This window comes from Drosophila gunungcola, assembly GCF_025200985.1.
Source record: "Drosophila gunungcola strain Sukarami chromosome 2R unlocalized genomic scaffold, Dgunungcola_SK_2 000030F, whole genome shotgun sequence".
Lineage (NCBI taxonomy): Eukaryota > Metazoa > Arthropoda > Insecta > Diptera > Drosophilidae > Drosophila > Drosophila gunungcola.
Genome location: NW_026453176.1, coordinates 1,098,543 through 1,125,199, shown reverse-complemented (window position 1 = coordinate 1,125,199; position 26,657 = coordinate 1,098,543). Strand labels below are relative to the sequence as shown.

General features: G+C 41.2%; 7 protein-coding genes across 11 annotated transcripts; 4 read left to right on the top strand and 3 right to left on the bottom strand.

Annotated features, from left to right (window-relative positions):
- The first annotated feature begins 1,376 nt into the window (after nt 1-1,376).
- On the top strand, nt 1,377-2,221 carry LOC128256785 (ITG-like peptide). The gene is made up of 3 exons (XM_052987408.1): nt 1,377-1,614; nt 1,674-1,779; nt 1,839-2,221. The coding sequence occupies exons 1-3, from the start codon at nt 1,406-1,408 to the stop codon at nt 1,851-1,853; spliced, it is 330 nt and encodes a 109-aa protein (XP_052843368.1). The 5' UTR covers nt 1,377-1,405; the 3' UTR covers nt 1,854-2,221.
- Nucleotides 2,222-2,816: 595 nt separating this feature from the next.
- Nucleotides 2,817-14,160, bottom strand: LOC128256784 (TGF-beta receptor type-1). 5 transcript variants are annotated; one of them, XR_008267815.1, is made up of 9 exons: nt 13,471-14,160; nt 13,086-13,397; nt 10,870-10,987; nt 10,546-10,760; nt 6,295-6,522; nt 5,994-6,227; nt 5,400-5,923; nt 4,985-5,331; nt 2,817-4,923 (listed from the first exon to the last, which is right to left on the bottom strand). XR_008267815.1 is itself a non-coding variant. In XM_052987403.1 (8 exons), the coding sequence occupies exons 1-8, from the start codon at nt 13,541-13,543 to the stop codon at nt 5,149-5,151; spliced, it is 1,887 nt and encodes a 628-aa protein (XP_052843363.1). In that variant the 5' UTR covers nt 13,544-14,160; the 3' UTR covers nt 2,817-5,148. The 5 variants fall into 5 exon arrangements, 4 of the variants coding, with proteins under 4 accessions (XP_052843363.1, XP_052843364.1, XP_052843365.1 ...); XM_052987403.1 differs by having other exon boundaries at nt 2,817-5,331; XM_052987404.1 differs by lacking the exon at nt 10,546-10,760 and adding an exon at nt 9,905-10,050 and having other exon boundaries at nt 2,817-5,331; nt 13,471-14,159.
- A 340-nt stretch (nt 14,161-14,500) lies between these two features.
- Nucleotides 14,501-15,058, bottom strand: LOC128256786 (mitochondrial import receptor subunit TOM7 homolog). The gene is made up of 2 exons (XM_052987409.1): nt 14,784-15,058; nt 14,501-14,676 (listed from the first exon to the last, which is right to left on the bottom strand). Exons 1-2 carry the CDS (start codon nt 14,881-14,883, stop codon nt 14,612-14,614), a joined length of 165 nt encoding a protein of 54 aa, XP_052843369.1. The 5' UTR covers nt 14,884-15,058; the 3' UTR covers nt 14,501-14,611.
- A 505-nt stretch (nt 15,059-15,563) lies between these two features.
- On the top strand, nt 15,564-18,589 carry LOC128256834 (uncharacterized). Its single transcript, XM_052987498.1, has 3 exons — nt 15,564-15,722; nt 15,853-15,932; nt 17,755-18,589. The coding sequence occupies exons 2-3, from the start codon at nt 15,882-15,884 to the stop codon at nt 17,941-17,943; spliced, it is 240 nt and encodes a 79-aa protein (XP_052843458.1). The 5' UTR covers nt 15,564-15,722; nt 15,853-15,881; the 3' UTR covers nt 17,944-18,589.
- LOC128256833 (uncharacterized) lies at nt 15,939-17,242 on the top strand. Its single transcript, XM_052987497.1, has one exon. It carries the CDS (start codon nt 15,973-15,975, stop codon nt 17,137-17,139), a length of 1,167 nt encoding a protein of 388 aa, XP_052843457.1. The 5' UTR covers nt 15,939-15,972; the 3' UTR covers nt 17,140-17,242.
- A 506-nt stretch (nt 18,590-19,095) lies between the features above and the next one.
- LOC128256836 (dymeclin) lies at nt 19,096-22,164 on the top strand. Its single transcript, XM_052987501.1, has 5 exons — nt 19,096-19,349; nt 19,419-20,604; nt 20,664-21,161; nt 21,218-21,340; nt 21,410-22,164. Exons 1-5 carry the CDS (start codon nt 19,207-19,209, stop codon nt 21,557-21,559), a joined length of 2,100 nt encoding a protein of 699 aa, XP_052843461.1. The 5' UTR covers nt 19,096-19,206; the 3' UTR covers nt 21,560-22,164.
- A 3,490-nt stretch (nt 22,165-25,654) lies between these two features.
- LOC128256930 (kunitz-type serine protease inhibitor nigrescinin-2) lies at nt 25,655-26,371 on the bottom strand. The gene has a single exon (XM_052987655.1). It carries the CDS (start codon nt 26,275-26,277, stop codon nt 25,930-25,932), a length of 348 nt encoding a protein of 115 aa, XP_052843615.1. The 5' UTR covers nt 26,278-26,371; the 3' UTR covers nt 25,655-25,929.
- Between the last annotated feature and the right edge of the window lie 286 nt (nt 26,372-26,657).

Sequence of the window (26,657 nt, the reverse complement as noted above, 5' to 3'; positions counted from 1 at the left end):
CTATCATCCACAATCGGTTTAGAAAAATTAATTTTTTTTTGGTGCAAAAACAGATTTTTAAAAATCGATTTTTTGAAGAAATTAATTTTTTTACCAATTTTTGCATTTTTGATAAGGGTAGGGGTCATCATTTTTCTCAAAAATTTGAAAATCTAAAAAAATTTTTACTACGAATGCCATTTGATAGGCAATTTAATGACGAATTCAGCGATGTATGACTATTACTTCTCAGCGTTTTGATATAAAAACTGATTTTTAGGTGAATTTTTTAGGTTTTTGGAGACTTGTAAAAAAAAAACACGAAAGAGTCCTTTTGTTGTAACTTGAACCAAATTAGACTAGATTGTTTCGTATAGTTTGCGACCTACACTATCTATCCACAACCGATTTAGAGAAAAAAAATTTTGTTTTGGTGCAAAAACAGATTTTTAACAAGAAAGGAAGCAAACTTCGGCAGGCCGAAGTTTATATACCCTTGCAGCTATTGCAAGAATTAAATATTTTTGAAAACATTAAAAATATGATTTACTTGCGTATATGTTTAAAAACATTGAAGCTATGATGATTTGCAGCTCAATTATTAGATAGTTATTTTATATATTTTTATTATTTCTATGGGAGCTGTATGATATAGTCGTCCGATTTTGTTGTAATTTAAACCGTAATTCTAAAATATTTAACCATTACTATATGTCGAAGAACTAAAAAAAAAAATTAAAAAACAGCAAAGCTATAATTTTTTTTGTATTTTTGTACCGATTGTTCCTATGGGAGCTAGATGATACAGTCGTCCCATTTTTATGAAATTTAAACCGTAATTCTGAATTATTTAACCATTTCTATATGTCGAAGAACTAAAAAAAAATAAAAAACAGCAAAGTTATAATTTTTTTTTAATTTTTTTCGATTGTTCCTATGGGAGCTATATGATATAGTCGTCCGATTTTGATGAAATTTAAACCGTAATTCTTAATTATTTAACCATTACTATATGTCGAAGAACTAAAAAAAATTAAAAAACAGCAAAGTTATAATTTTTTTTATTTATTTTTTCGATTGCTCCTATGGGAGCTATATGCTATAGTCGTCCGATCTGGCTCGTTCCGAATTATGTAGACAGACGGACAGACGGACATGGCTAGATCGACTCGCCTAATGATACTGATCAAGAATATATATACTTTATAGGGTCGAAAATGTCTCCTTTTATTTCTATTTAACATTTTATTAAAGCAAGAAAAGGCTAAAAATGTTTAGTGACTTGATAGTTTTCTACATCAAAATGCAGCGTATTTATTGCAATTGAAAATTTTATATTGTGATGTTCTTATAAAATAAGAAGCAAAGAACAATTATTTATTTCGTTGAGTGTAAAATATGTTTTACAGAAGGCAAATGCGTTTATATGTTCGGACAGCGGGACGTGTGCCAGCGGCACGCGGACTGCCCACCGGGCAGCGCCTGCATGCTGGTCGCCCAGGAGGGCGTCTGGCGGTGCGAGTCTGATCCGGAGTCGGGAGGTTCCACATCGCTCCTGAGGGATATATTCGGACTGAGGCAGAGGCAGCCACTGGGCAGCGAGTGCAGCAGCAGCAGCGACTGCCAGGTGATCAAGTATGTATGGTATGAGAAGTCGATTTCTTGAAAAAAGGTATAAATACTACATTTTTCAGTGGCATGTGCTGCCAGCACCAGCGGTTGCACCACCGTGCAGCCATTAAGCTGAGCTGTGGCTACTTCCGTGATGCCTTTGACTGCGTGGACATGGTCGGATCGGAAGTGAGTGGTCAAGCCAAAGCTTATTAGCACCAAAAATAATTTATAATTTCATTTCGCAGAACCACCGCAATTGAAAATCTAAGTTCTTGCTCAGCGAAACGGACGAGGGAAAAAAGTGAAGCCAAGCTGAAATTGATCCAACTAAATGAAATACCAAAAAAAAAACATGAACCGAATTTTTTCAATATTGCAACATATCAAATTGTTAAACAAATTCATATCAAATTGAAATTGCTGTAGCTTAGAGCATTTAAATTTATAATCTGCATATGAATATTTACTACAACTCAAACGATCTTAGATATCTAAATGTGTTTTTAGTAGAAACTTCAAAAATACTGACTGAGGCATTCAATGTTTATAACAGCAAGAGTATTCCAATGCAATTAAATCGTTTCACGTCTAAATGTTAATCGACAACAATAAATTAACTAGCAAAGATTGTCATATGTATGCACTTAATTTTATCAAAAAAGTTTTTTTAAAAGTGAGATTCTAGGAATTTAACAGGTAAGGTAAACTTACTTGCAGCAATGATCAACGTAATGTTTGTTGATTGTCTTATTTTTACAAGGGCCTTTTCTTTCACGGAAACTGCAAAAAATATACATTTACATACAAATACATATGTATATATATAACATTATCTCCAGACTTCGTCTTGGTTTTCATTAAACAAAGCACATGCCTCTCTTTGCATAAAATGAGTTAAAATGAGCATATCATTTCCCTTTGCCAAGTCGGATTTTTAATAAAAGCTTTCCACACGCTTGACACAGAAGAAAATATGCATGCAACCACCCACGCTCGTTAAACAAGCATATTCATTTTCTTGGGGTATAAGCTTTTTTGTTTTGCAAAACACTTCAAACCCAAAAGCTTAAGGCACAGAAATTTGTATGAGAATGAGTGGGCAAAACAAAACACATAAATTAAACTTAATATACTTCACATAGCCCACATCATAACTAATTAATTAGGTTTACGCCTGGAATAGGGAAAATAAACAATAAACGAAGTCAGTTCTTTTACAAATATTTTCGGTTGCTTTTATGTATGTATTTTTATTTAAAGTGCCAGTAAAAACGCAGCTTAAAGCTAAAAGTTAGACTCTGTTTACACTTTCAACGCTTTTGTTTTGAACATTACACCCAAGTCAATCATTCCTCGTTTCTCTATCTCTCTTTGCCTTTCTATATATCTCTCATGATCCAATCCATTTACGATTAATACACATTTCAAATCTTTCGCTTATTACCTTTATGGCTGAGACCCATTTTGCTTACTTGAGCCTAACATAATTCGCACAGTATTTCGTGTTACTTCTTTAAATCTTTGAAATGTTGAACCAAAATTATATTTTGCAGCAAAATAGGATATTTTTTTTTAATTAATTTTTATATGTTTTTGCGCATTGTTAAAGTCTTTTGTTGATTTTGTGTTCTTCGGTTTAAATTGAATCTTAAACTCAGTTCAATGTAAGTTGTTTTTGGTTTGGATCAGGGACTAAGGTCGTGGGTTATAGGAAACGCGCCACATTGGAGGTTGTTTTGGGGTTTGTCGTAGAAACAACTTTCTGCTTAAACTTAATTTTGAAACACTGGCAAACAATTATCAATAAAAGCGCTTCATTGAAATTTGTTTTTTTTCTGTGTTCGACTTGCACAGACTATTTACAGATTTTACAATTACAGGAATAGTTTCAGAAACTAAATATATGTTTGCTAATACAGCTTAAAATATTTTGCTTAGATTTGTTTTCCCAAAGAAATCGATTGTGTTCGTACAGGAAATGATTAACTTCGGAAGGCTTAAAATAAAATAGGAAATTAAATTTCGCAGGCCGAAAAATAACAATATGCATTATATAATCATAACCCTAATTACAATTTTGCATGCACTGCTTACTTGTAGCTTACATCCAAATGATTAAAAAGTTAATTAATGTTTACTTTAATCTCTCAGCTGGCGTGTGTTTATGGGTTGAGGGAACATGGTTTGCGTTGAAACTACTATTGCATTTCGATAATGGTTTGTGTGTACAGGTATATGTTGATAACGGACTCATTTAGCTTTATGGCATTTGATGTGAAAAATTAATTATTTTAAGATGTTAAACTTATTGTATGACCCAAAATTACTACACCAAACTGTGTGTTCACATACTTAAACTAGTGGTTTAGCTTTGTTCACGAAACATTTAGTTCCTTTGAATTTACAATAGAAGCAAATATGGTATACAATTCATATATAAATGTACCATAAAACTTTTTAATATTTTATAGTTTTTTTTACTTTAATGTATTTTGTATGGCTACAGTATAATAGGAAGAACAAGCTTTGGTTATAAGAGGACAAGAAACAGAAATAATAAAAGGAAAAATGGACATGCGACAAATGAATAGATAAGATAACAAAAACAATAAGTATGCGTGAGGATGAACCTGCAACCACTTTTGGTCGGTTGCCAGAGTCGAGAGTTTTGATATAGACATTTTAAAATAGTTTAAACTTAGGATAACAAATATAAGTTCTTTAATCGATATGGAAATACACTTATGGGAGAAGGGCTTGGCTTAGATTAAGCTTAGGAGGCACAGCAGCAGCAATAGCGACGTGGGCATGGCAAGCTGTACGTGAGCAGGCGGCGCACCAAATTGTTTAATTCTTTTAATTTTTATTTTTACGTTACGATTTCCTGAGTTTGTCAACTTTATATCTGTTGGATTATGCCTAAAGTTATCTTCTCTGCTGATGATCTGTATCTGTTTTTGTATATTTTCTATTTTGCAGGCAAAAAATTGTCAGTGATTTGAATCGGTTTTCTCACTGCTTTCTACTGCTGCTCAGTCTTGACAAAGTCTTACTGTATTTTTCGTTTTGTATTTATCGTTTTGTTAGCTGGATTCTCTCGCTTGCAAACAGGATTTATAAAAAATATATATTGTGTATATAAAGGTGTTTGTTTGTTGGTATATATAACTAGGCCCCATCTGGTAGCTCTAATGGCAGTGCGGCAGATTCGTTTGGGGCGCCGCTTTGCTCACGCTGCCCGGAAACAAGCAAATCTCAGCGTAAATGTCAACAAAGTTTATGTACAATAGTTCAGGATGGTGTTAACACAAAACTAATAACGAGCTCGATCTGTATAGAAACAAAGCAAAGCATTGAAAACGTTAAGGATGAGTTAGCACTTAATATTTACAATTTTCTTTGTAATTCATTTCTTAACGGGTTTCTGGAACTGCTTCGCAGGCGCTGCCAGGACATTTAAGGTAACACGGGGCCAGGTTACAGGTTACTAATGTATGTCTCCCCCCGATCCCGATCCATGGGTCACGGGGGCGTCTCGTCGAACTAGAGCCACAATCAGTTCTTGACCTTGTCCTCCACACTGATGCTGGCAAGTGTCTTTTTGATGCGCAGCGCTGTCAAACGAGCCACCGGATTGGGATACCAGCACTCCTTCATTACTTTGGCCATGTTGTGGAGCACATCGGAGGCGTGCCAGCGGTTTGGAATGTTTGGTCGGCTCTTCTCAATGCAAACCACCTGAAAGGAGATAATAAACTTTAGACTACTCGTTCCTTTGCATACAGTTTATACGGTCAAAGACTCGCCTTTTTCATCTCCTCAATGCTGGGATCTGGCTGCACGGCGTCGTAGTAGGGCAACTGGTACTCATCGTAGATCATGCCCATGTTGCAGCGGCGTGCAATCTCCCAGAGAATCAGGCCAAAGGCGTACACATCTGCTCGCTTGTAGGAGTCGAAGTGCTGGTCGTTCATGCTCTCGTCCAGCACCTCGGGCGCCATGTAGCGCTTGGTGCCGACGCGGTGCGTCGAGGGTATGTCCACCGAGTCATTTTTCTCTACGTGACGCACGGCCAAACCCAAGTCCCCAATGGCACAACTCAGGTTTGACTTGACCAGTATGTTCTTGGACTTGAGATCGCGGTGAGCGATGGCGGGCTTGCCGCGAGTGCCCACAATGTCCATGTGCAGATGGGCCAACCCAGTGGCAATACTCAGCGACATGTTCAGCATGGTGTTGGTGTCGACGGTGTGCGTGGTTAGATAGTCAAACAGCGATCCATTCTCATGGTAGTCGGTAACCAGCCACAACTGTGTCCAAGTTCCGTTGTCTGTGAGAAAAAGTGTTCCAAAACGTTTAGCCACCTGAGAATGTCTTGAGAGCTGGGCTGATAAGCTCACCCTTGTTGTCCGCAGCTATAAAGCCAAGAATGTTCTCGTGCCGAAGCATTACCGTCTGATAGATTTCCGCCTCACGGAACCAGGAGCACTCCTCGCGACTGGAGAAGATCTTGACCGCCACGTTCTCGCCGCGCCAGCGTCCACGCCAGACCTCCCCGAAACGTCCCTTTCCGATGACCTGGCACAATTGCACTTGGCGGGCAATGGAACGCTGCACCAGCAGGGGCAGACCAGCTAAAGGGAAGAGTACAGAGCTAGTCAAATATGCAGGTGAATCCATCCTCCCCCCCATGGAACTCACCCGAACCCGAACCGGAGGTGGTCATTTCAATGATGTCGTGTATGGTAGTATTACCATTCAGTATGGGATCGTACACAGAATCCTCCTTGGCAAACGGCCTGCCGCTGGCCAAGCGCTTTCGGCGTTGGCAGTAGTACCATGTAGTGGTGCCCGTGAGGCAAATCAAGAGGGTGGCGCCCAGGATGATGGCCACAAACTCCCAGCTGGTCAATCGATGGGGCACATTGTCTGGACACAATTCAAGGAGACTTTTATTATTAAGGGCAGGCAAAATGTACTCCATGTGAGTGTGATTGAATTAATGGAAAATAAATACAAAGAGAATGCAGAATGTTATTCAATCAATTGAAAGTGGCATGCAGGAAGCCGTTAACAGGCAAATGTGCGTGGTAACAGAAACAAAACAGGGTGCAATACGAAACGAAACAAATCCAAACCCAAAAAGCTCATTCCAAACACTGTTAGCGATTAGTAGCTCTTAAATGTAGTAATTTATTTACACGAAATATCACTGACCTGCACATGAATAATTCGAGTTATTTACAAACCTTTTTGGTATGCAAAAAAGCAACGAGCTTAAAAACTACTCCAAAATTACTACATGATGAAGAAAACGTATAAAACAAAAAAATACATATTTTTTGGCTGTTCACAAGAAAAGAAAACGATCCAAATCCAAACCCAAGCCCAAATCCCAACCAAGATATTCCTCAGACGAACTTACTCATACACACATACCAACCTCCCACTGAATAAACACAAAAGTGCAATGGAAATGAGCGAACAACTACTAAAAACAATATGAATTACTTTACAGCACCGATGCTTAAATGTCCTACCAGAAGTTAAACCTTGAGTTAATCAAAAAATTACAAATTATTATACAACAAAGTCAGCTGGGCTATATTTTTGGAGTCTCACTTGGATCACTAACTTTATTGAATTTAAACCAACAAAAACATTTATTTAATGGTTTATCTTTAAAAACAAAGACAGAAACATTTATGTTAAAGTAACTTATCCAAATCTTTAGATATTTTAAAGCCTGATAAGGAGATTTTAGTAGAGATTAAGTTAAACGTGGGGATTATATCGGCACCCCTCAATTACAAATATATTATTTAAACGATTTTAAAGGTTTTAAGTGGGCTAATGGAACTAACTTCTGATAGGGTATAAGTATGAAAAAGCGGCAGACTGCTGGGCAAAAATGCGGCCATTAATGAATGAAATGAGAGAACGTTGACTGCGACTTGCAGTTGCAACTGCAGCTCTGAAAGCGGCATTGCACATGAATGAATGGGCGAACTGCACAAACAGAAAAGAGGGCAGACACACAGATACACACCGCCGCAGACATTTCGGGGGAGTGAGCGGCAAGGGGAGGGAGTTCGAGAGGGGGCAAACAAGGCCACCGTCTGCAAGGGCTTCTTGAAACACCTCCTCCTCCTCCTCCGCCTTCTCTTGGGTGGTTGTGTGGCAGGCTGGTCGGCCCTTGAGACGGGGTTGTTGTTGTCCCTGAATGCATTGCCTCGCTTACTTCCTTCTTAAATGCGTTTTTAATAAGTCAATACGATGATGACGCAAAAGGTCAGGTTGGCAGACAAAACCCGCCAAACGGTGCGGCAGAAACTCATTTGAAAGGTTGCGGCCCAAGTAATGTAGGGTGGGGTAGTGGGGTGGTGGGCTAGCAGACGAGGCCATAGACAAGGTAACAATGTGGTGCGTATAATTCACATAAGAAGATGTGACAACGAAAGTCAACGAATAAACAATAACAAACTAACGACATAACGGATTGAAACGAGCGAAACAAATGATTTCATGTTTCCAATTGCATTTAAAATAATTTTAAGCTTACACATTACACTTTTTATATAAGCTATGTTTGTAAAGTAAACAACCAAGTCAAATGAATTTATTTCTATTAGTGATTAAACTTAGATTTATTCATTTTGAAACTAACTTTAAAATTAGTAATAATTTTTTTTTTGCATATCAAAGACGTTTTTTATAAACTTGTAAAAACTTTAAAAATTGTATGTTTAAAGAGAATGAAATTGGGAACATGTTCGGTGCTTACTATACCTATTCTCCCCTCGGAGGACGAACAAGGACGTAGACTGGGGTGGGTTGTGGGTGGTCGCTGACTGCGTGGGTGTGCGAACCCGTGTGTGTGTGTGTTAGCCAGGTATGCTGATGCGTGTGAGTTTTTCTTGTTTGAATTCGATGTGTTACAAATTTGAGTATACCAAAAAAAACTACGCAAATGAGGTGGTAAAATGGCATGGGCGTGGCTGCTTCGATGGTGGTTGGATTGCTGGGTTGTGGCGGTTGTGGAGGTGCGGATGTTGGCAGTGCATTGCTGATCTCACCTGGTAGGACACCACTGTAATTCTGACGTGTATTGCAATAATCTTCGGCACAGCACTGTGAGGAGCCTGCCTCCGAATTTAATTTGCACGAGGTCGGATCTTCGGGGGGCAACTGGTCTGTTATGCATCTACATACATAATATTTAGATTGGTTTTGCTTGTTTTTACTATGTAGCTTAAGCTGGTGTATTTTAGTACTACAACTAAATTACTTTCTAGGTTTTTGGGTAGTAAGAGATTAGCACTTGTAGTTGTTCTTGTTGTAGTTGTTGCGGTGTGCAGTTGCGAAGCAGCTTTTGTTGTTTATTTATTTTTTGGAAGGGGTTTGGGGTGGATTTTTTTCAGCTGCAGCAGGTGGGTTCAACTGTGTTTTTGGGTGCAAAGGCAATAAGCTGAGTCTGTCGGCCATCAAATACCGGGGAAATGGGGGGAAACGTTTGTCAAATGTGGGGAGGGGTTAACTCTTATACCAGGTTGTCAAATCAGTTCCGTGTTTCATTTTCGAGGAATTAGAACTGAATTTTGAACCATTTTGTTTCAAAATTTGGAAGGCGTTTATTGGTCCTTTATTTGTATGTATATTCCAAACCAAAAGACCACGGAACAGTGTAGAAAAAGCATTCAGGTTTGTTTCAAAATCAGATCCATCTGGATCCATCACAAAAAAAAACATCGATAGTCGAGACAAAAAGTACAAAAAATGCTTAAATACCGAAGATTCACCGCTAAAAGCGAATAGGCAACGACCTTAGGACAAAACATATTCGCCTACTAAGTAAAAAGTCAGATATCTACAAACTACAAACACGATTCGAATTTGAAAAGATACTATGGCATGCATAAAATTACGTGTAATTCATTAGGATAAGGTGTAAGCTGGATTCCGTGTAAGATTTATAGTGTGTGTTTGTGCCACAGAGGAAAGCAAATAGACAAAAAACAGTCAATAGAAAAGGAAAAATAGAAGGGGAGCCCGAAAAGCGAAAAAAAAAACAGTGAAAATAGTTAAGGTAAATAATAAATATAGGAGCAAAAACTTTGGCGTTGTGCACACCTTAAGGAGTCAAACTAAACTAAACTAAAATTGTTATTACAGATAATTATATTGTTATTACTTTAATTATTATAATGCAGTGCTTAATTAGGCAGAGTGAATTAGAGAAAAAGTGCAAAATAAAGAGAGAAATTGTATTGTTGTTGGTTGTGTGGTTGTTGTTACTTGAATGTGGCTGTACCTGTTTCAAATATCCTGTTCATAATCTCATTCTTATTGCAGAAATCAGTGTCACAGCACTCAATCCTAAACGTATTATACTTTTCGTTACTAGTGAGGCATTCGAGGGGCTTATTCCGCTGCATATTGTATTTCACAGGCAAGCACCTACGTCACCGTACAGCACGGTTCACAATTATGTAAACGAGCGGGGATTTATTCGATATATTCGAGTGGAGGCCGAAGGGAGCGGAGATCGGAATTAAGGGAGATAGAGAAAATATAACATTTAAACGAAATTAGTATTGCTTGGCATTGGTTGCTGGCTTGCGGCTGCTTCTGCTGTAGTCGTTGCTGCCTTCGGCTTGTTGCTAATTGAAATTTCAGTCTGGTTAGTATCAGTAAAAGTATTATAACTATATTTAAAACAATGTATAAAATGCCGCACTGGTCTTTCAGAAGGTCATCATTAGTAGTGCTCAGCAATTTGGGTTATGGGTAATTCAAAAAACTGCAACTTAACGAGCATAAGTGTGGGAAAACAGTCCAAAGAACGATCAAAACGGGGCAACTTGTTGTTGAACGGCGTGCGAGAAAACAGGAAAAGGGGGAGCAGTCAGAAAGAAAAGGGTTAGGAGCTAAGCACGTGCAGATCGCACGCACCTTCGACGGCGACCGACGACCCCCGCTGACCCTCCAAAGGATTAGACGGCTGATCCCTCGCCTTGGGCTTCAGAAACAGATTGCAGAAGTCGCCGTCGTCGCAGCAGGCGTGGGCTCCTCTTCGGCCAACCGGACGGGCCGTGGGTCCGCCGTGCAATCCATCGTTGCACCAGATAAAACGGCCTGGCGGAAAACTCTGCGACATGTTCAGGCATCTGCACCGCAGATCACACAGATCAAATACATATGTATATTCTCTGGCTGTGCTCTGAGAGGCAAGTGCTAACCTACTCCACGGCCTGTCTCTCGGCCCACGGGACTCACCTGTAGCTGAAGGTGATGGTGTCATCGGAATTCTTCTCCACGGAAGTAAAGCAAAAGCCATCCGTCTCGCAAATGTGGTTTGCATCCTTGCAGGTGTCGCAATGGCACTTGATCTTTTCTACAAGTAAAAAGATAATTAGGGACAGTTAGATCATTGTAAGCGATCTTTAAATTGAAAGAAGTCTTAATTGCAGATGCCTTGATTAAATAAACTTGTAGGTACAATTCTTGGAGACATTCAAAATAACGAATACACACAAATTGTTATATGCTGATTTTTGGCGAATCAGCATATCTTAATTAAAAAATTAAGCCAACAAAGCAGAAAGTAGCAGGTTAATACCTGACGTTTATTGCTTTACCACCTAGCATGCGGTTCGACTTCAGTTCCAACAAGCAATTAGTGCCTTATTCTTTAGATAAATATTTTTAACTTGTTTTGTTTAGTTTTAAGATATATATAGATATAGCCAGTAAAAAGTGTTTTGACGAATAAATAAATAAAAATTAAATTAAATTATTTTTTATGCACGTAAACCGAGCTGTTCATAATCAAATTTTAAAAACATAAGTCATTCCTGAAAAATGAAATGCTAAGAACAAATAACAAAAAAGTGTATACTACATATAAAAGAGAGTCCAAAAATATTATGGAATCAATGGCTTCGCTAAACAATGTTTCTTGAAAAAATGCAGCACAGCTTCTCCCCTGGTAGCTTTATAAATAGCAAGTACTTTTGATAGGCTATTAATAAGGTTTATTATTTGAACTATTCTTATTCAAGCTCTATTTTCCAATTCCCAACTCCCTGGATTGAGAAAACGCACAGACTCCGATTGAATAAAATCAATCAATTAAAGGTGCTGACTGAAATTAACTAATTAGAGAACGAAGTGATCCATAAATAAACGGATCGCTGTTTGGCATCTCCTTCGGCGCTGGCCACAAGTTGGGATTTGCCATAACCATACCCCCGGGGCACCTGTTCGGGCACACGTTCACCCAGACAGACATCCACGTTCACCGACTCCGCCGAGAGCGTGTTGAAACAAAAACAAACCCATTTAGCATTAACAAAGCAGACGCGGAGAAGACAAGTGCAAAGTGGAGGGCCAGACAATGCGACCAGTTTTCCTTCCCCCGACTGCGAGAATCCAGTGTTTAGGCCTGAGTCTTTTTTTTTTTTTTGTGCCGACTGCAGTTGCAAGTGCCCGAGTGCAACGAGCAAATGCATCCAGACGTGGGGGTGTCTGCTGCCAGGCAGCGTTGGAGTGAGCCATGAGAGCTGTCTGGCTCAGCTCATTGACACCAACCCGTGCTGACGTCACAGGCGAAGAAGCTAGTCGAAGAAGAGGCCTTTTAGGAATACATTCAGAGTCTTTGAGCTGTTACAGACACGCGATATACACTCGAAAAATATACCACAAAGCTATCCATAGACCGATTCTAAATTTATCTGTGACATTGTATCTCATCATTTGAATCTAATCTAAAGTTATGATTTTAAAATTTTATATATAAACTTAAAAATTAAGGCCACAAAATTTATACACATTTTTAAGTAAAAAATAAGTATACTGTAGTTAAGAATTTACCAACTGTTCTCTCTTCCGTTTCATATAGTTTTAGTTAATGACTAAAATATTACCAAATTGTGTAGTAACATCATATGCCTAATTAATAACTTATAGTAATACGCATAATTTGAAATTTAAGACTTAATAAATGTACATTATCAAGAGCACTAACTTCATTTAAGGTATTATCAAACAAACTGAGTCTCCTGTTTCTAAAAAATACAAGCACACCAAATTAAAGATGCCAAACATACTGTTTCGCTTTTCACTTTCGGAAAATTTGTTAGAATTTAATAACATTTGAACAGTGTTATAAAATTATTTGAAAGTTTTCATAAATTCTTTATTAAGTTAACAATTCGCATTTAAGAAAATTAATAAAAAAAAAGTTATACCTATTTAGTGACAAGAGAATTCGAGTTATGTATTAGAAAGTGAAAACCGGAACAGTGTTTATGTCTATTAAGTTGTTTGTTTATTAGATAATAAACTTTCATAAATTCTATAGCTTAAACAGAACTGTGACAGCAATAAGCGATTGAATTTCCTACAAATTTTGAACAAATAACTTCAACTTTTTGTTACTCTAATCAATTCTCTCAGTGTGCTCTTCATTTATGAAGCGTTCCGGGACTTACTTTCTGGCTTCTTGGTGCTGGGCATTGCAGCAACGAAGGTGGGCAGCTGAGGGGATGCGGCCGGGGCAACTGCTCGGGATCCGTCGCCGTCTTGCGGCAGAAGCATGGCCACGGCGCTGCCGTTGTTGTTGTTGCTGTTGTTGTCGCTGCTCCCCTTATCAGCGGCCAGTGACGGCGATTGCAATTGATAAGCTTCGCCAGCTGTTCCATTCGGCGGCGCCCTGGTCGTCGTCGGCCATTTACCAGAGCGGACGGCAGGATCAGATCGGGAGCCATTCGGACTGGTGTCCATCACGAACTCAATGGGTGAGGCTGCACGGGGAGGGGAGATTTTAGGTTAGTTTCGCACCTGATCAGAGTCAGCCGAGCCCCTGGGAGAACTCACCGCAAACGGAGGCGCCGAGCAGAGCGCCCAGGAAGATTAGCTGGGGCGCAGATAACATGTTTTGTATTCGCATCGATAGTGTGCGACTGGGAGCTATTGTTATTGTTTGCTGCCTGGGGGCTTTTCTTTTGTTTTCCACGATCGCACGCACACGCACACGCGCGTAGCAAGTTCAAAGTCTGTGGCCTGCAAATGAGGTTGTTTTTGTTTTTGTGGAAGGAGTCGCAGGAGCGGGAGGCGCGGCCAAAGGACACCGCAGACAGCCACTAATTGGCCCCGAATTGCGCATTTATCGCGTAGGACCCGCACCCGCGGAGGTTCACATTTTGCGGGGGCATTGTCAGGGATTAAGAAATATATATAGTTTTGCTTAACGAGCAACGAGCAACGAAACTCGCACTACACACTCGAACTCCACACTCCGCCCAATTTGGTTGATAAAACTGCTTCACATTTCACGAAAGGCGACTTTTCAGGCGGATTTTCATCACGTGATTTGGGGCAGCGTCGCTTGGAAATTGAGAAACTTCCTATTCCGCCAGATAGTAGGCACTTTTAGCTGGGTAGTCCAACGGTTTGATATTATTAATTGCTGCTATTTTGCGTTAAAAATACAATTTTGTGCAGCGAAAAAACCGCGGTGCTGTGTGTGTGAATTAGAGCTGGAACTTTAATTGGTGTTTACTCGATACTATCGATACTGCCAGAATATGTTTACTATCGAAGTTTCGATATCGATTATTTTTATTTAAAAAATTTTTGTCTTGCATGCCACTAAATTTAACCAAAAATTAAGTACTAACGATAAAGACTTAAAGCTTTTCCGACGACAATATTGAATTTGGATTGAACCTTAAAAGGATTACTGTTATCTTCCGAAAATTACGATGCAAAGACACACTATGTAAAAAATTAACTTTTGAAGCCGTTAGAAAAAACTGTTGCGCTATTTTGTGAGCTATTCTCAAAATAAACTTTTACTTATGGTTTTATATGGATAGTTTTTTTTTCTTTAAATACATGGCACGACTTGGATTTTTAATAACAGAAATTTATTTCCAATAACTGCAGGTACTGCACATGTGCCCAGAAATCCAATCAGAACCAAAATGCAGGCCATGTCTTCGTCGGTTGGTAATTTTTATTGCCACAACAAGCTGAAAACGTTTAGTGGCGGCATTCCGGGCTCGGCTCCCTTCATGAAGCCTGCGAAAGTAAAATTTGGATTAAATCAATGTTTGCTAGTAGAATTCCCTAACTGCTTCTTCTTCCCAGCCGCGTGTGGAAGGGTAAAAAACATGACACAAACTCACCCAAATACAGGACAAGAGGAACGAAACCCCAATGAAATCCAGTCTGCACGGCATCCACAACAACACCCAGACGCTCCTTGACACCCTCGGATAGCTCCATTTCGTGTATATATTTAATTTAGTCCGCTTCGCGAATTATGAAATGAAAACCAATGCACCGACTGAAAAGCTAGTGTTGGAAACCGGCTTTTTTAAGAGGGAAACAGCTGACTGAAATTATTTAAAATAAAATGTTTGCCTTTTCTTTATTAAGTTCAGGATAGCTCTGTCGCAGCTTGCTAGACCTTAACTAATGGGAAAATTTAAAAAATTAGAGTACTGAAGACTGACAGTTTATAATTGGTGTGGTAGCGCTGGCGGATAAGCAAAAGAATTTCATATGTTTTTTGAGGTGGTCGCACTGCAGCATGTCTCTTGTCCCTTTCAGTCTTTCACTAGAACTGTTACAGTTTTCGATACTTTATTTTTATGAAAGATTTATTGGAAGTGCAAAACAAAAATCATTAAAAGGTTCTTATGAGAATAAATTTAATTTGGAGCGGTTCTATCACAATATGGTTAAATTTTAGTCGATTTCGATTTAATATAATATTTCAAAATTAAGAGTTTTTGAATAAATTTAATATATCACTTAAATCTAATATATTCGACTAATTTTAAATTTTATTTATAACAAAACAGCTGAGCGAGAACCAAATATATTCGATTACAATCGATTACATTAATGTTCCTCTATTCGATAGCTTTGTTACCACTCACAATCCCAGCTCTAGTCTCCTATCCCTTTCGCTCTCGCTCTGCTGCTCACATGCGTTCTAGATCGTTTTATTTTCTTGATTTTCATTTGCTCGCCAAATTGTAGAAACGTTGCTGGTTTAATCGGCTGCACCGCCCGGATATTTAGAGAGCGCCGATCAGTTTTCACTTGCTACCCGATACGTAAGTGATAAGAAACGCCTTTTTTTTTGCTGTCGCTCGCAAACAACGAGCAAAGAAACAGAAACTCGGTTGAAAAATCAATTCGGGTTATGTAAGCTCGAATAACCGGATACCGTGTTGTTGATTTCAGGTCCCGAATTGCTGGATTTGGAACGGACCATGAAAACAACCAATCTCGGCCTGTACGCTTTCCGTTTAACCTTCGGTCAGGTGAGCTCTCGAACATTAAAACACAAAAGCAGGAAGCAGCATGCGCATTTCGGGGGCAACCACTGAGTTCTCCGGCCTGGCGAGCACCAACACGCACCCACAATCGCCGCACAAAATGGAGCAACTGCAGCCGGGAGACGCATGCCTGGAGTGCCTGGGCTTGGGCAGGAATCACAAGCTGCGCTTCTTCTACATAAATCTTGAGGAGCAGCTGCTTAAGTGCGAGTCGCGAAGTTGTCTTTGGCCACATAACGACGAGGTCTCCTCGGATGAGGAGCTGGACTTGAATGCTGGAGATCCACTGCCAGCTATTGATGTTGCAGAAAATCCTCCCTTTTCTGGTGCTGCTCCGTTGGCCGATCGTCATCCACCCTGCGCTGTTTTATTGGCCGATCCTCCTCCACCCTGCGCTGTTGCCTTGGCCGATCCTCCTCCAGATGATGACGACGAATTTATACTACAATTGCTTCAGCAACTGACTCCTGGCACAGAAACGGACTCAGTTGAATCTCCTCCTGAATCGAATATAAATCTCTGCTCAGTGGTAGATCTTCTCTCTCTAGACCCTACAGAAGTAACGTCTTGTCCACAACTGGAGCTACCAGACTTGAGTTTCTTAGAGGAAAACATACCCGAACATAAGGAACCACTAAAAGCTGTGATAACCAAACAGGAAATACCTCTCCTGCCTGCAAAATTAAAGTCTCCGCCAAGGTTTAAAACTCCAAAAAGCATAAAAATAAAGGAAGAAGGGCCTCCTCTCAAGATTCCCAGCTCCCAAGTTAAGCAAGAAGTGACTTCCCTCAATATTTCCGCGGTGCCCAATTTCCAGAGCAAACTGGAAATACCATTGCTGCCCGCAAGTCTGAAGACTCTACCCAGGATTAAACCCAAGGGAGACCCCTTCAGCACTCCGCTGAAAAAAGCATCAACTCAGCCGCAAACGCAGCCTCCCATTCATCTGGAAACACCGCCGGCTGTAAACATCATTATCAGTATTCCCGAGCTTAATCCCGCCGTGCCCTTCCTGGACGCCATCAAACGCCATTCCACAGGCTCAAAACCTTCGTTGCGTGGAGGAGGAAGACGTCCTAAGCGCCTGGCCAGAGAAACCACCGGCAGAGGCATTCGGACCCAGGCGGTGATGCATTTGATAGAACGGTTGGAAACCACTGCCGATGCAAAGCGCTTGGCACCTCCTCCATAATAAGATGGCATTTTACCTTATTCAAGTATTTGAAATAAATTTGCATATGAAATTATGCACGCATTCACCGGACGAGAATTCAAGTTCGTTTATTTATAAACAATTCCGCTTTGTTTTTTTTTTTGGCAACGCAAATTGCGGATTATTAATAACCGGCACGCGTCTAGAGCATGTTCAAGTGGCCTGATAGAAAGATAGCGCTGTCGAAGAGAAGAAAGCCTATCAGTAGTGGTGAACTTTGGAATGGAGGTCGCGGGAAGTGCGTCATGCGGAGAGCTGTTTGAAGCTGGGATTTCAAAAGCTAAATGCAACCGATAAGGTAGATAGTCGTCATCAGGGCCCTATCGCAAGAAAACTGACAGCAGGAGGCGGACTAACTAATCAGGCATTACATCCTTTATAACCAGTTCAATGAACGTGGGAACGTGTGGGGTAATCGCTTTCGTGTGGCCGAAGCTCTTGAACCTGGTTGCCAACGGCCAGCGCAAAATGTTTCTGCTGCGCAGTATGCCTTAGTGGGCGGGGGCCGTCGGGCACTGGGCCAAGTTTATTGTTTGTTTGGCTGGCTATAAATACCAGAAACCTAAATCGGTTCTCCTATCTTATCTCCCGCAGGCGCCGCCGTTGTCTGCACAGGCTACGACGCACTGCAGCCATGGCTATACCACCAGCTCGTCGTCGCCCAACCGTGTGGTGACCCGCTCGGCCACCATGCTGGCGCTGTTTGGGATCGCCCTCTCCTCGTTCAGCCTGAAGCAGCTGCTGGCCAAGAAGCAGAAGCACCAGGGCCTGCGCAAGCTCTAGGAAGGGGATCCAGCCAAGGAGTAGAACGAAGATTGAAGCGATGCCAAAACACCAGCGGCAGGAGGAGCAATGAGGAGCGAAAGCGCCATGTCCTGAGGTCACACATTTGATTAGTTCATCAACCGCCATCATCGTGTATATTTGCCTAAGTTAAGTCATCCACTCACCACAGACACAACCGGAACTCGGACATGGAGGCTTGTTTTGTCATATTCTCGTTAAATGAAACCATGGACGATACAGTTCTATGCGCATATATACATAGATATATTTTCTTGTTTACACATGCACACCATGCAGCGCCAACTAAAAGGAATAAATTTGTGATAAATCGTGTACGAGTGTAGCCAATCAGCAAACAAACTGAACGATGGAGAGAGAGATTTGCTAAATTTATGGAAATCCCAAAATTATCCTAGACCTTTTTGTTGGTCCTTAAAGTTTTATATATTTTATGTGTAAACAAGTCTATCATATACGTATATTTATTTACAAGTTAAAACCCAGAGAAACGACTAAATAAGAAGGGATAGAAACCATAATGACATCGTTGGATAACAGATCGCCGAGCAGGTTGCATCAGTATCCAAGAAACAAACTAGTTTTAGTTTCGTATTCAAATAAATGCATTACATTCAATTGGAAACGTATGATTTCTTATTTCTGTTTGCCATTTTAAATACGCAAAAACCTAAAAGCAAGCCTTCACTTGGAATTATAAAATAACCAGTCTATGCTATTTTCCTATAATCTGCTCGTCAGAGTCAAATTAAGGGACAAAATAAATATATTACCTATAAAAACTTGTCGAAATTATTTGGATTGAAAATTTTAATTCATTATGTTTTAAGTTAAATGGGCTAAAACGATCTCAAAATTGTTTTGGTTGTTGGTTTATGTTAATGAATAATTTATTTATGCACCTGACTAATTTTTTGGAAAGTTTTCTGTGAATACTTTCAGCAATTTATATTTATTAATTTTTGGGCTTGCTCAAAATGTGAGCTATAAACGTGATCAACTGTTTTGTTCTCAGCTTTTCTTGTTTGCAATATTTGTTTTCCAAAGTAAATTTAAATTTTGCGCCGATAGTCGACAAGTCAGTGTGGCAGCACGGTCACACTAGGCATGTGGATTTCTGCAGCGCCGCAAGAGGGTCACACCGGCCCCTGGAAATTCATCACCCCCCCCCCGCCCAATGATCAAGTGACGTGCCACCAATATAACCATTGGCCGGCCAACAGCACTCTTTTGGACTGCGGAATGGGCATCAACGTCAGCAGGACGGCCGACCTGGGGTCCAACCAGTGGCTCCAGCGCTTCGTGGGCCGCCAGCACATCGCCCACGATGACGAGGCCTTCTGGAGCGGTCTGCTCAACTACAACATTGTGCTACCGGAAAACAGGTGAGTGGAGGAGTGGTGCGGCAACGTCAGCAGCAGAGCTAATCCGGGATTGGGATTTCCGTCTTTCAGCCAGGACCAGCTGAACCTGGACAGCCGCCTGGAGGCGCTGTGCCAGTCCTTCATCGGCAACAACTTGAAGACGGGCAACTTTGGCTCCCTGGTGACGGTGTTCCTGGAGAAGACCAGCGAACTGCTATCGCTGTCCGACCAGGAGAGCAACATGCACGTCTGGCAGACCTTCAACGCGCTCTTCATCATCCGCAGCCTGGTCAAGTACATCAACGAAACGGGCTCCGAGTTTCAGCTGCTGCAGCACTTCGAGGCAATGCCCAGTGCCGAGCTGCTTCAGGCGGCCGTGGACCAGCAGCTGGAGACGCCGGCCGAAAGCGCCACCATTGCCATGGAGGCCACCGAGCATTCGACAGCGGCGGCGTTGCCGGTGATTGTGGACGGATCCAAGTTCGAGACCTTCATTGACGCGCTGGTCAACCTGATTGTGGTGATCCCCGTCAAGGAGTTCACCTACCACCTGCACCTGGAGGCGGTGAACATGCTGATTACCCTGCTGTCGGTGCACCTATTCGCCCAGCAGCCCACGGACAAGTCGATCGTGTTTCGCACGGTATTCAAGTGCCAGCACGCCAATGTGCTGATGTCGGCGCTGCTGCACTTTGTGGCGCGGATGGTGGAGGTGCCGCACACTATGTTCGGCTCCAGCTCGGCCGGATCGTTCGTGTTTGGCATCGCAGAGTCCCTGCTCTCCATCTTCACGTTCCGCAAGCAGCCGGACGTGCTCAAGTCGGGTCAAGGCGCTGGCGGCGGTGAGCTCTCGCAGCGATTCCGCACGCACTACCCACTGGCCAACCAGAGCCTGCTGCTCATACTGATCCTTACGAACCACTGCACGGCGCAGGAGAACGCTTACCGGGCCAGCCTGTTTGGCTGCGCCGATTCCAAGGACTCGCCGAAACAGGGTGCTGTCTCCTTCCAGATCGACTTTTCGGCGGTGTACGAGACCTTGTGCCTCATCGTCACCATCGACCAGGCTACGCTGCTGCTCTACCTGCTGCTCCATCGCAACGAGCGCTTCTACCGGTTCGTAATGCAGCAACAGGACCTGGAGCAGCTGGTGATACCCATCCTCCAGACACTGTACAATGCCCCTGATAGCAACTCACACCACATCTACATGTCGCTGATCGTCCTGCTGATCCTGAGTGAAGACGAGGGCTTCAACAAGAACGTGCACACCATAGTGAGTCAATTGTGCCCACTTAATGTGTACCCAACATTAACACTTACCGATTCACACAGGTGCTGAAGAACATCACCTGGTATACGGAGCGCACCATATCGGAGATATCGCTCGGCGGCATCCTCATCCTGATCGTCATCCGCACTATACAGTACAACATGCTGAAGATGCGCGACAAGTACTTGCACACCAATTGCCTGGCGGCACTGGCCAACATGTCCGGCCACTTCCGCGCCCTGCATCCGTACGTGGCACAGCGACTGGTCTCGCTGTTCGAAACGCTGGCCCGGAAGCACACGCGCCTGGATGCGCAACTCAAGGAGCCGGCCGACAGCGCGGTGTTTGTCAACGTGTCGACAACGCCGGAGGACATGCTGCAGGACTTGAGCGTTCTGGAGGAGGTGCTGCGCATGGTACTGGAAATCCTTAACTCCTGCCTCACAAACCAGCTGGTTTACTGTCCCAACTTGGTTTATACGCTTCTGTACAAGCGCAGCGTCTTCGAGGGCTTCCGCAGTCATCACGCCTTCCAGGATGTCATCCAGAACATTGACATGGTGAGTTTTGGGGATTCGATGTTGTTTCGAATGACTTACACTATTTTCTTTGCCAGGTTGTTGGTTTCTTTTCCTCGCGTCTGCAGCGCGTGCAGGAGCAGCGAGGTGAGCTGGGCGTCAACGAGGTGCTTGAGGTTATATCGAAGGGCGCTAGTCAGTGGTCCAGCGATCGGCTAAGAGTAAGTCATACTCCAATTTTTTTATTAAAATTTAACAAATTGCTTACTTACCACTTATCTCCCCTGCAGAAGTTCCCGGATCTTAAGTTTAAGTACGTCGAGGAGGACGCTCCCGAGGAGTTCTTCATTCCATATGTGTGGACGCTTGTCTGCAAGTACGGTTGCGTGCACTTCAGCTCCGAAAGCATCAAGAGCGTTACCACGGACATAGCCTGCTAATATTTACTACTCGCTCCCTTCCTCACACGCGCACACACTCGGCTCCGCTTTTGTTTCCCCCACCTTTCGATGCTTCTCCGTTTGTGTTCTGTGCCGGGTTATCCGATCTTTATGCTACCGTTTAAGCCACTTACCACGCCCCATCTGTCTGAGCCAAGCCAAAATGTCGAATGTTAGATCGATAACGAAAGCAAAGCAAGCGAAATGTTGCGCTAAATAAGAGGCATACGCATCTCGAACGTTGACGATAAATTGAAACAAAGCAAAACGAGAGAACTAACTATAATACTTAGATCTAGTTATTGTGAATGTTTACACGCGATTCAGTTTGTAATTGTTCAAGTTAAAACATAGCATAATCCTTGAAACATGATCTTATTTTGCTACGCTAACAACAGAGAGCATATATAAAGGAAAGTTAAGCTCCTATCGACCGATAGTTCTTATCAACGGGAAGAAGCAAATCCAATAAAAAGTATATATACATATTAAAGAATCAGAATATATATGCAAAAATATATTTACATTGTGTACTTTAGTCTATGATAATTATATATTATTGTATTTAGCAATTGAAAAAGTCGATAAATTATATATTAACTCAAGTTCATCATTTCGTGGTTTCTTCTAGCCTGTCTTATTGGCTCTTCCTTGGATAAGATAAGTTTTAGACATTTTATTTGTGACACTATTTGGTCTTATCTTTAGAAAGCACCATTTTTTATTATGGCTTTTTGGTCTTATCAAAACAAATAAGTGATAAAGGTTTGTTTGGGATTCGTCAGAGGAATGTAGCTTAAGCTTTTATATCTCTAGCTTGACCTGAATTTACTTCACAAAACGGAAGCAACCATTAATTTTCTTTATTAGAAAAGATAAGAAAAAGTTTTATGAATGACAAGTTAAGTTTGTGGAATTTAAAAAATTTTGAATTTTTTTAAGGTTTTTAAAATATTATTAAAAGTGTTACAATTTTGATCTTGATTTGTATTGAATTGAATTTTATCTCGTAAAATCCTTTGTGTCGTAAAAACGTAAGCTGACACCAAATGATTTCCTCTTAGGAAAAACCAATATTACGTATACGCCCCGCAAACAACCTAAAACTTGTGCTCCCTGTTTTCAGTTTATCACTTCCATTTCGCATGGGGGCTTTGCTGTTTGCGCTTCATTATGCATATTTGCACTATCAGCGGCTGCAACAACAATGGGCTTGTCTTGTTTATTACTATTACTACGTATATTTCCCACCACCAGCTTCACCGGCAAAACAAAAAACAGCGGGAAAAACGAAGAATCGACTTTTACTGGCTACTCGTACTTAGGTTCATCGACTTGGCCAGTTGGGTGGCAAAGGGGCGGGATTTGGAGGGTTGGGAGTTCAGTCCGCTGAAGGTTTGTTGTTGGGACCTGTGGTCGGCCGACTCGTGTTGCTGCTGCACTTTTGTCACTATGCGTACGTGTCTTAAATAAATAAGTTCGGGTGACAGAGTGACAGGAAAATACGCACAGTTAACAATTGCGATAAAAATTGCATTTGTTTTGTTGCCACTGAAAGGCGGAAAATTTGTTATTGTGAGTTTTTCATGGCGTGCTGCATTTTAATTATTTTTAGCCCACAACAAACGGCGAAAATTTTTCAAATTTCTTTGCCCAGCATTTTGCTATTGTTTTTTCCATGGCTGCCTTTGTTGTAATTGTTGTGGTTGCTGTTGCTGCAGCTGCTACCGTGGATATGCAGGTTAAAAAGGTTTATTGACTTCTCCAACTGCATTTTGTTAGCCATTTGTATTGGCTTTATTGCAAAATAGGCGAGAATTTGCCAGAAGCTTAGCAAAGTTTGCAACCAGCCTGTTGCCATTGCGAAAATCATCAATAAGCGGCAAAGAAAACTCGAAAAGCGTTGCGCATGCGCAAACTTGATTGAAGCTCGACCGCCGCTCCACTTGCTATATATCACTCCCCTCTGCAATTGTGAATTGTTGTGCAAATTTCATTGTAAATTAGTAAAGCTAACTTTGTTAATTATGACATCGGTTGAGATTGGGTGGGAAAGAGTTAAAAAAAAACGCGGTGTGATTCTCTTCAATGAGAAACTTATTCAGCTTATCTGCAGTTTTATTTAAAAGGCTGACTTTTTAACTTCGATAATATTTCATACAGTAACAATCTAATAAGATACATACATTTCTTGATTGTTTTTTATGAATTATCCCTAATTGTGCTCTTGTATCTGCTGTGGCAGACGAAGAAATGAAAATTGTTGTCATCTTGTGTTAAATTGTCCTTAAATAACTTTATTAACATTAACATTATTAACTTTTCTGAAAATATTAAAATAAAGCACTAAAGCAACTGGTTCCAATTAGAGGAAATTTATATTCCCCCTAAGACAAGTTTCATGAAGTTGTCCACTTAGTCAATTTCCTTGAAGTTATTAAAATAAAATGTGATTTTTTAGCTTGGAGCGTTATTAGGTGGAATGATATAACTCCAATGGCTTGGATTTGAATTGACCACTGTCCAGACTCTCTCTGCAAAAGGGTGTCGAAGACATTGATGGAGCTGGAGCAGCAGCCGGTCTTTGTGGTCGTAGTGGCTTCACCGCTAGGGATGTTGCAACTCCACGTCTGGGCCCGCATTTTCGCATTTTGTTTTGGCCAGCGGCTTCAGGTCATTGATCCAACTGATTTTGTTGTCTGCCAGCGAACCCATTTACTATTTATACGAACGAGTGCAGGCCCGCAGAATAATCTTGGAAATTTGCCCAAGCCCATGCCCAGGCCCAGGCCCACTCCCATTCGATCTGGTTCGAGATCGTAGTCCGAACCCAAATCGGTCATTTGCCCTCGACGACGTTTCGCTCCGGCGACTCTGTCTTCGAATTCCAATTATGCATATTGACTGAATTCGATCCCATTTTGTCTATTTCTATATTTCGTCTGGCCTATTGCCAATCGGCTTAGCATAAATTCGCACCTTTTAATTGTTTATGTTTACTTGCTGTGACTTTGGCTCGGATTCGCATTTGGCTTTGGATTCGGATTCGGATTCGGTATCGGTTTCTCACCGGTTTGTTTGTCGATCTGTCCAAGTCCGTACCGTATCCGTGCGTATTTTTACCGCTGACGTAGTGGTTTGCCTAGACCCAACTAGCACCCATTGATGTGGTTGTGGTCCAGTCATCAGTCCGTATTTGACCTTTGCGTGATCTTGTTTGCTATTGCCAAGTCTGTGGTGATCGATCGATTCATCACCGATCGCATGAATGGGCCAGTTTTGCATTGAGAGCTTTGAGCTCGGTTTGGACCATTTCCAAGTGAAATCTATGAAAGTTAAGCTGCCTCGGCTGATATTTGCCTCTGGCAAATTGCGCCAAGCGATCTCTCATACTATTTGAGGCCGTTGTATATTGTTTTCGCGATTGTTTAGCTTGGGCAACGCAATCGGTAGCTCAAAACTATGTTTATAAATATTCACAATACCAGTTGTCTATCTTTAGCATATTTTGATTTAGTTTGGTTATCAACAAACATTTGAAGCTGCGAGAATAATCTAGAAACTACATATTTTTTGGTATTGGACATGATTTTGATTTCTGCTTTTCGAAATTTTGTTTCTTAAAAATACATTTAACAAAATTACCGTACATTAAATATTGATTCTTAGTGTTGTTAATGAATTAACTTTTAATACTTTGGGAGTAAAGTATTGTACTATTCTGTAATTCAAAAGGAAACAAATGAAATCTTTATAAATGATAGAAAAATCTAGAAATTACTTTTTCGACATTGGTGAGCATTCTGAGCTATTATTCTGAAATTAATTGAAAATTATCCCTATTTGAAATTGTTCTTATTAAAAAACACGAAAGCTATCTCGAATGACTAAATTCTTAAAACGTTAATTCATAAACCAAATGTATTTCGGCTCGGTTGACATTTTACCGGAGATTACCTTATTTAGTTGTTTTTGAAAAACTCACTACTCTTATATGTTGTTTCACATTTTAGAAAAGCACCTCCAACTATTATAGATTTTTTTCCGTTTAGATCTACTTTACACCTCTACGTTTTAGAAAAAACCATTGCAAACTTGGTGTTTTATAAAATTCTTTATTCCATAAAAATATTTTATCACAATAACTTAAGCTCTATTTGGGTGGCGGGTGTCGGACACCCAAAAAAAAGTACAAAATAAATGGATCAATGACAGAAACTACATAAATATTAGGTAGAAGAGACGGTTAATCGCATGGATTGTGATGTGCGTGAGTGTTAGAGTATAGTATGCTTATGCTGCCTTTGGTTCGCTGCCTTTGGCAACACCTCGGCCGTGGAAGGCCGATCCTGATCCCGATCCGGAGGACCCTACATGCCCTCACAGGTGGACATGCAGTCCTTGTAGCTGGAGAAATTGTTCTCGTTGCCGTCGCAGCCGCCGAACTTGAACTCGACGCACTTCTTCTGCTCCGGGTCGTAGCGCCAGCGGGGGATTAGAGCTCGGCAGACTCCCTTGCGCGCCGGCATCAGGCAGAACTGCTCCGGATGGGTGTTGCGCCCGGTATTGGCCACATCGTCCAGCGAGATGGCGTCGAAGAAGTCGCTCACGTCGTCGTACAGGTCCATGGGCTTCGCCTCGCCACTCCGCGCCAGAAACAGGAGCACCACTGCCAGTACCACACTTCCCACTCCCAGAGCTTTCAATTGTCCGCGCATTTTGTGAGTTTAATTTATGTTCCTCTGCTTAATTTTTTCACTTGTTCAACTGGCGATGGGCTTCACGCAACTGTTGGCGCTGCAGACTAGCTTTTGGTTTTATATGGCAAATCGTAGTCCAGAGGGGGCAAAGGAATGGGAAACAGTTGGATATGCATACTTCCATTTAAGAGCCACAAAAAGTAATCAAGTAGAGCTTTCAGACCGACTTCAACGCTCTTAAGTTTCTCTTCAAAAGAGTTGGAACAGTTTGTAACTTGACAAAGTCACTTGATTTAAAAGATTTTCAAAATAATTGAGATTGATTTATGATACCAATAGTTTAAATTAGATTTGAAATTAATATTTAAATTGTTCAACTTACAAGAATTGTTATATAT

Coding starts and splice junctions, on each gene's coding strand:
- LOC128256785 (XM_052987408.1), top strand. CDS start 1,406: ATGTTCGGACAGCGGGACGTGTGCCAGCGGCACGCGGACTGCCCACCG. Junction 1,615..1,673: donor AGCGACTGCCAGGTGATCAA/GTATGTATGGTA, acceptor TACATTTTTCAG/TGGCATGTGCTGCCAGCACC.
- LOC128256784 (XM_052987403.1), bottom strand. CDS start 13,543: ATGCGAATACAAAACATGTTATCTGCGCCCCAGCTAATCTTCCTGGGC. Junction 13,398..13,470: donor GCTCGGCGCCTCCGTTTGCG/GTGAGTTCTCCC, acceptor CTCCCCGTGCAG/CCTCACCCATTGAGTTCGTG. Junction 5,332..5,399: donor GCATTGAGGAGATGAAAAAG/GCGAGTCTTTGA, acceptor ATCTCCTTTCAG/GTGGTTTGCATTGAGAAGAG.
- LOC128256786 (XM_052987409.1), bottom strand. CDS start 14,883: ATGGAGCTATCCGAGGGTGTCAAGGAGCGTCTGGGTGTTGTTGTGGAT. Junction 14,677..14,783: donor TCCTCTTGTCCTGTATTTGG/GTGAGTTTGTGT, acceptor TTACTTTCGCAG/GCTTCATGAAGGGAGCCGAG.
- LOC128256834 (XM_052987498.1), top strand. CDS start 15,882: ATGAAAACAACCAATCTCGGCCTGTACGCTTTCCGTTTAACCTTCGGT. Junction 15,933..17,754: donor TCCGTTTAACCTTCGGTCAG/GTGAGCTCTCGA, acceptor TATCTCCCGCAG/GCGCCGCCGTTGTCTGCACA.
- LOC128256833 (XM_052987497.1), top strand. CDS start 15,973: ATGCGCATTTCGGGGGCAACCACTGAGTTCTCCGGCCTGGCGAGCACC.
- LOC128256836 (XM_052987501.1), top strand. CDS start 19,207: ATGGGCATCAACGTCAGCAGGACGGCCGACCTGGGGTCCAACCAGTGG. Junction 19,350..19,418: donor ATTGTGCTACCGGAAAACAG/GTGAGTGGAGGA, acceptor TCCGTCTTTCAG/CCAGGACCAGCTGAACCTGG. Junction 21,341..21,409: donor GGTCCAGCGATCGGCTAAGA/GTAAGTCATACT, acceptor TCTCCCCTGCAG/AAGTTCCCGGATCTTAAGTT.
- LOC128256930 (XM_052987655.1), bottom strand. CDS start 26,277: ATGCGCGGACAATTGAAAGCTCTGGGAGTGGGAAGTGTGGTACTGGCA.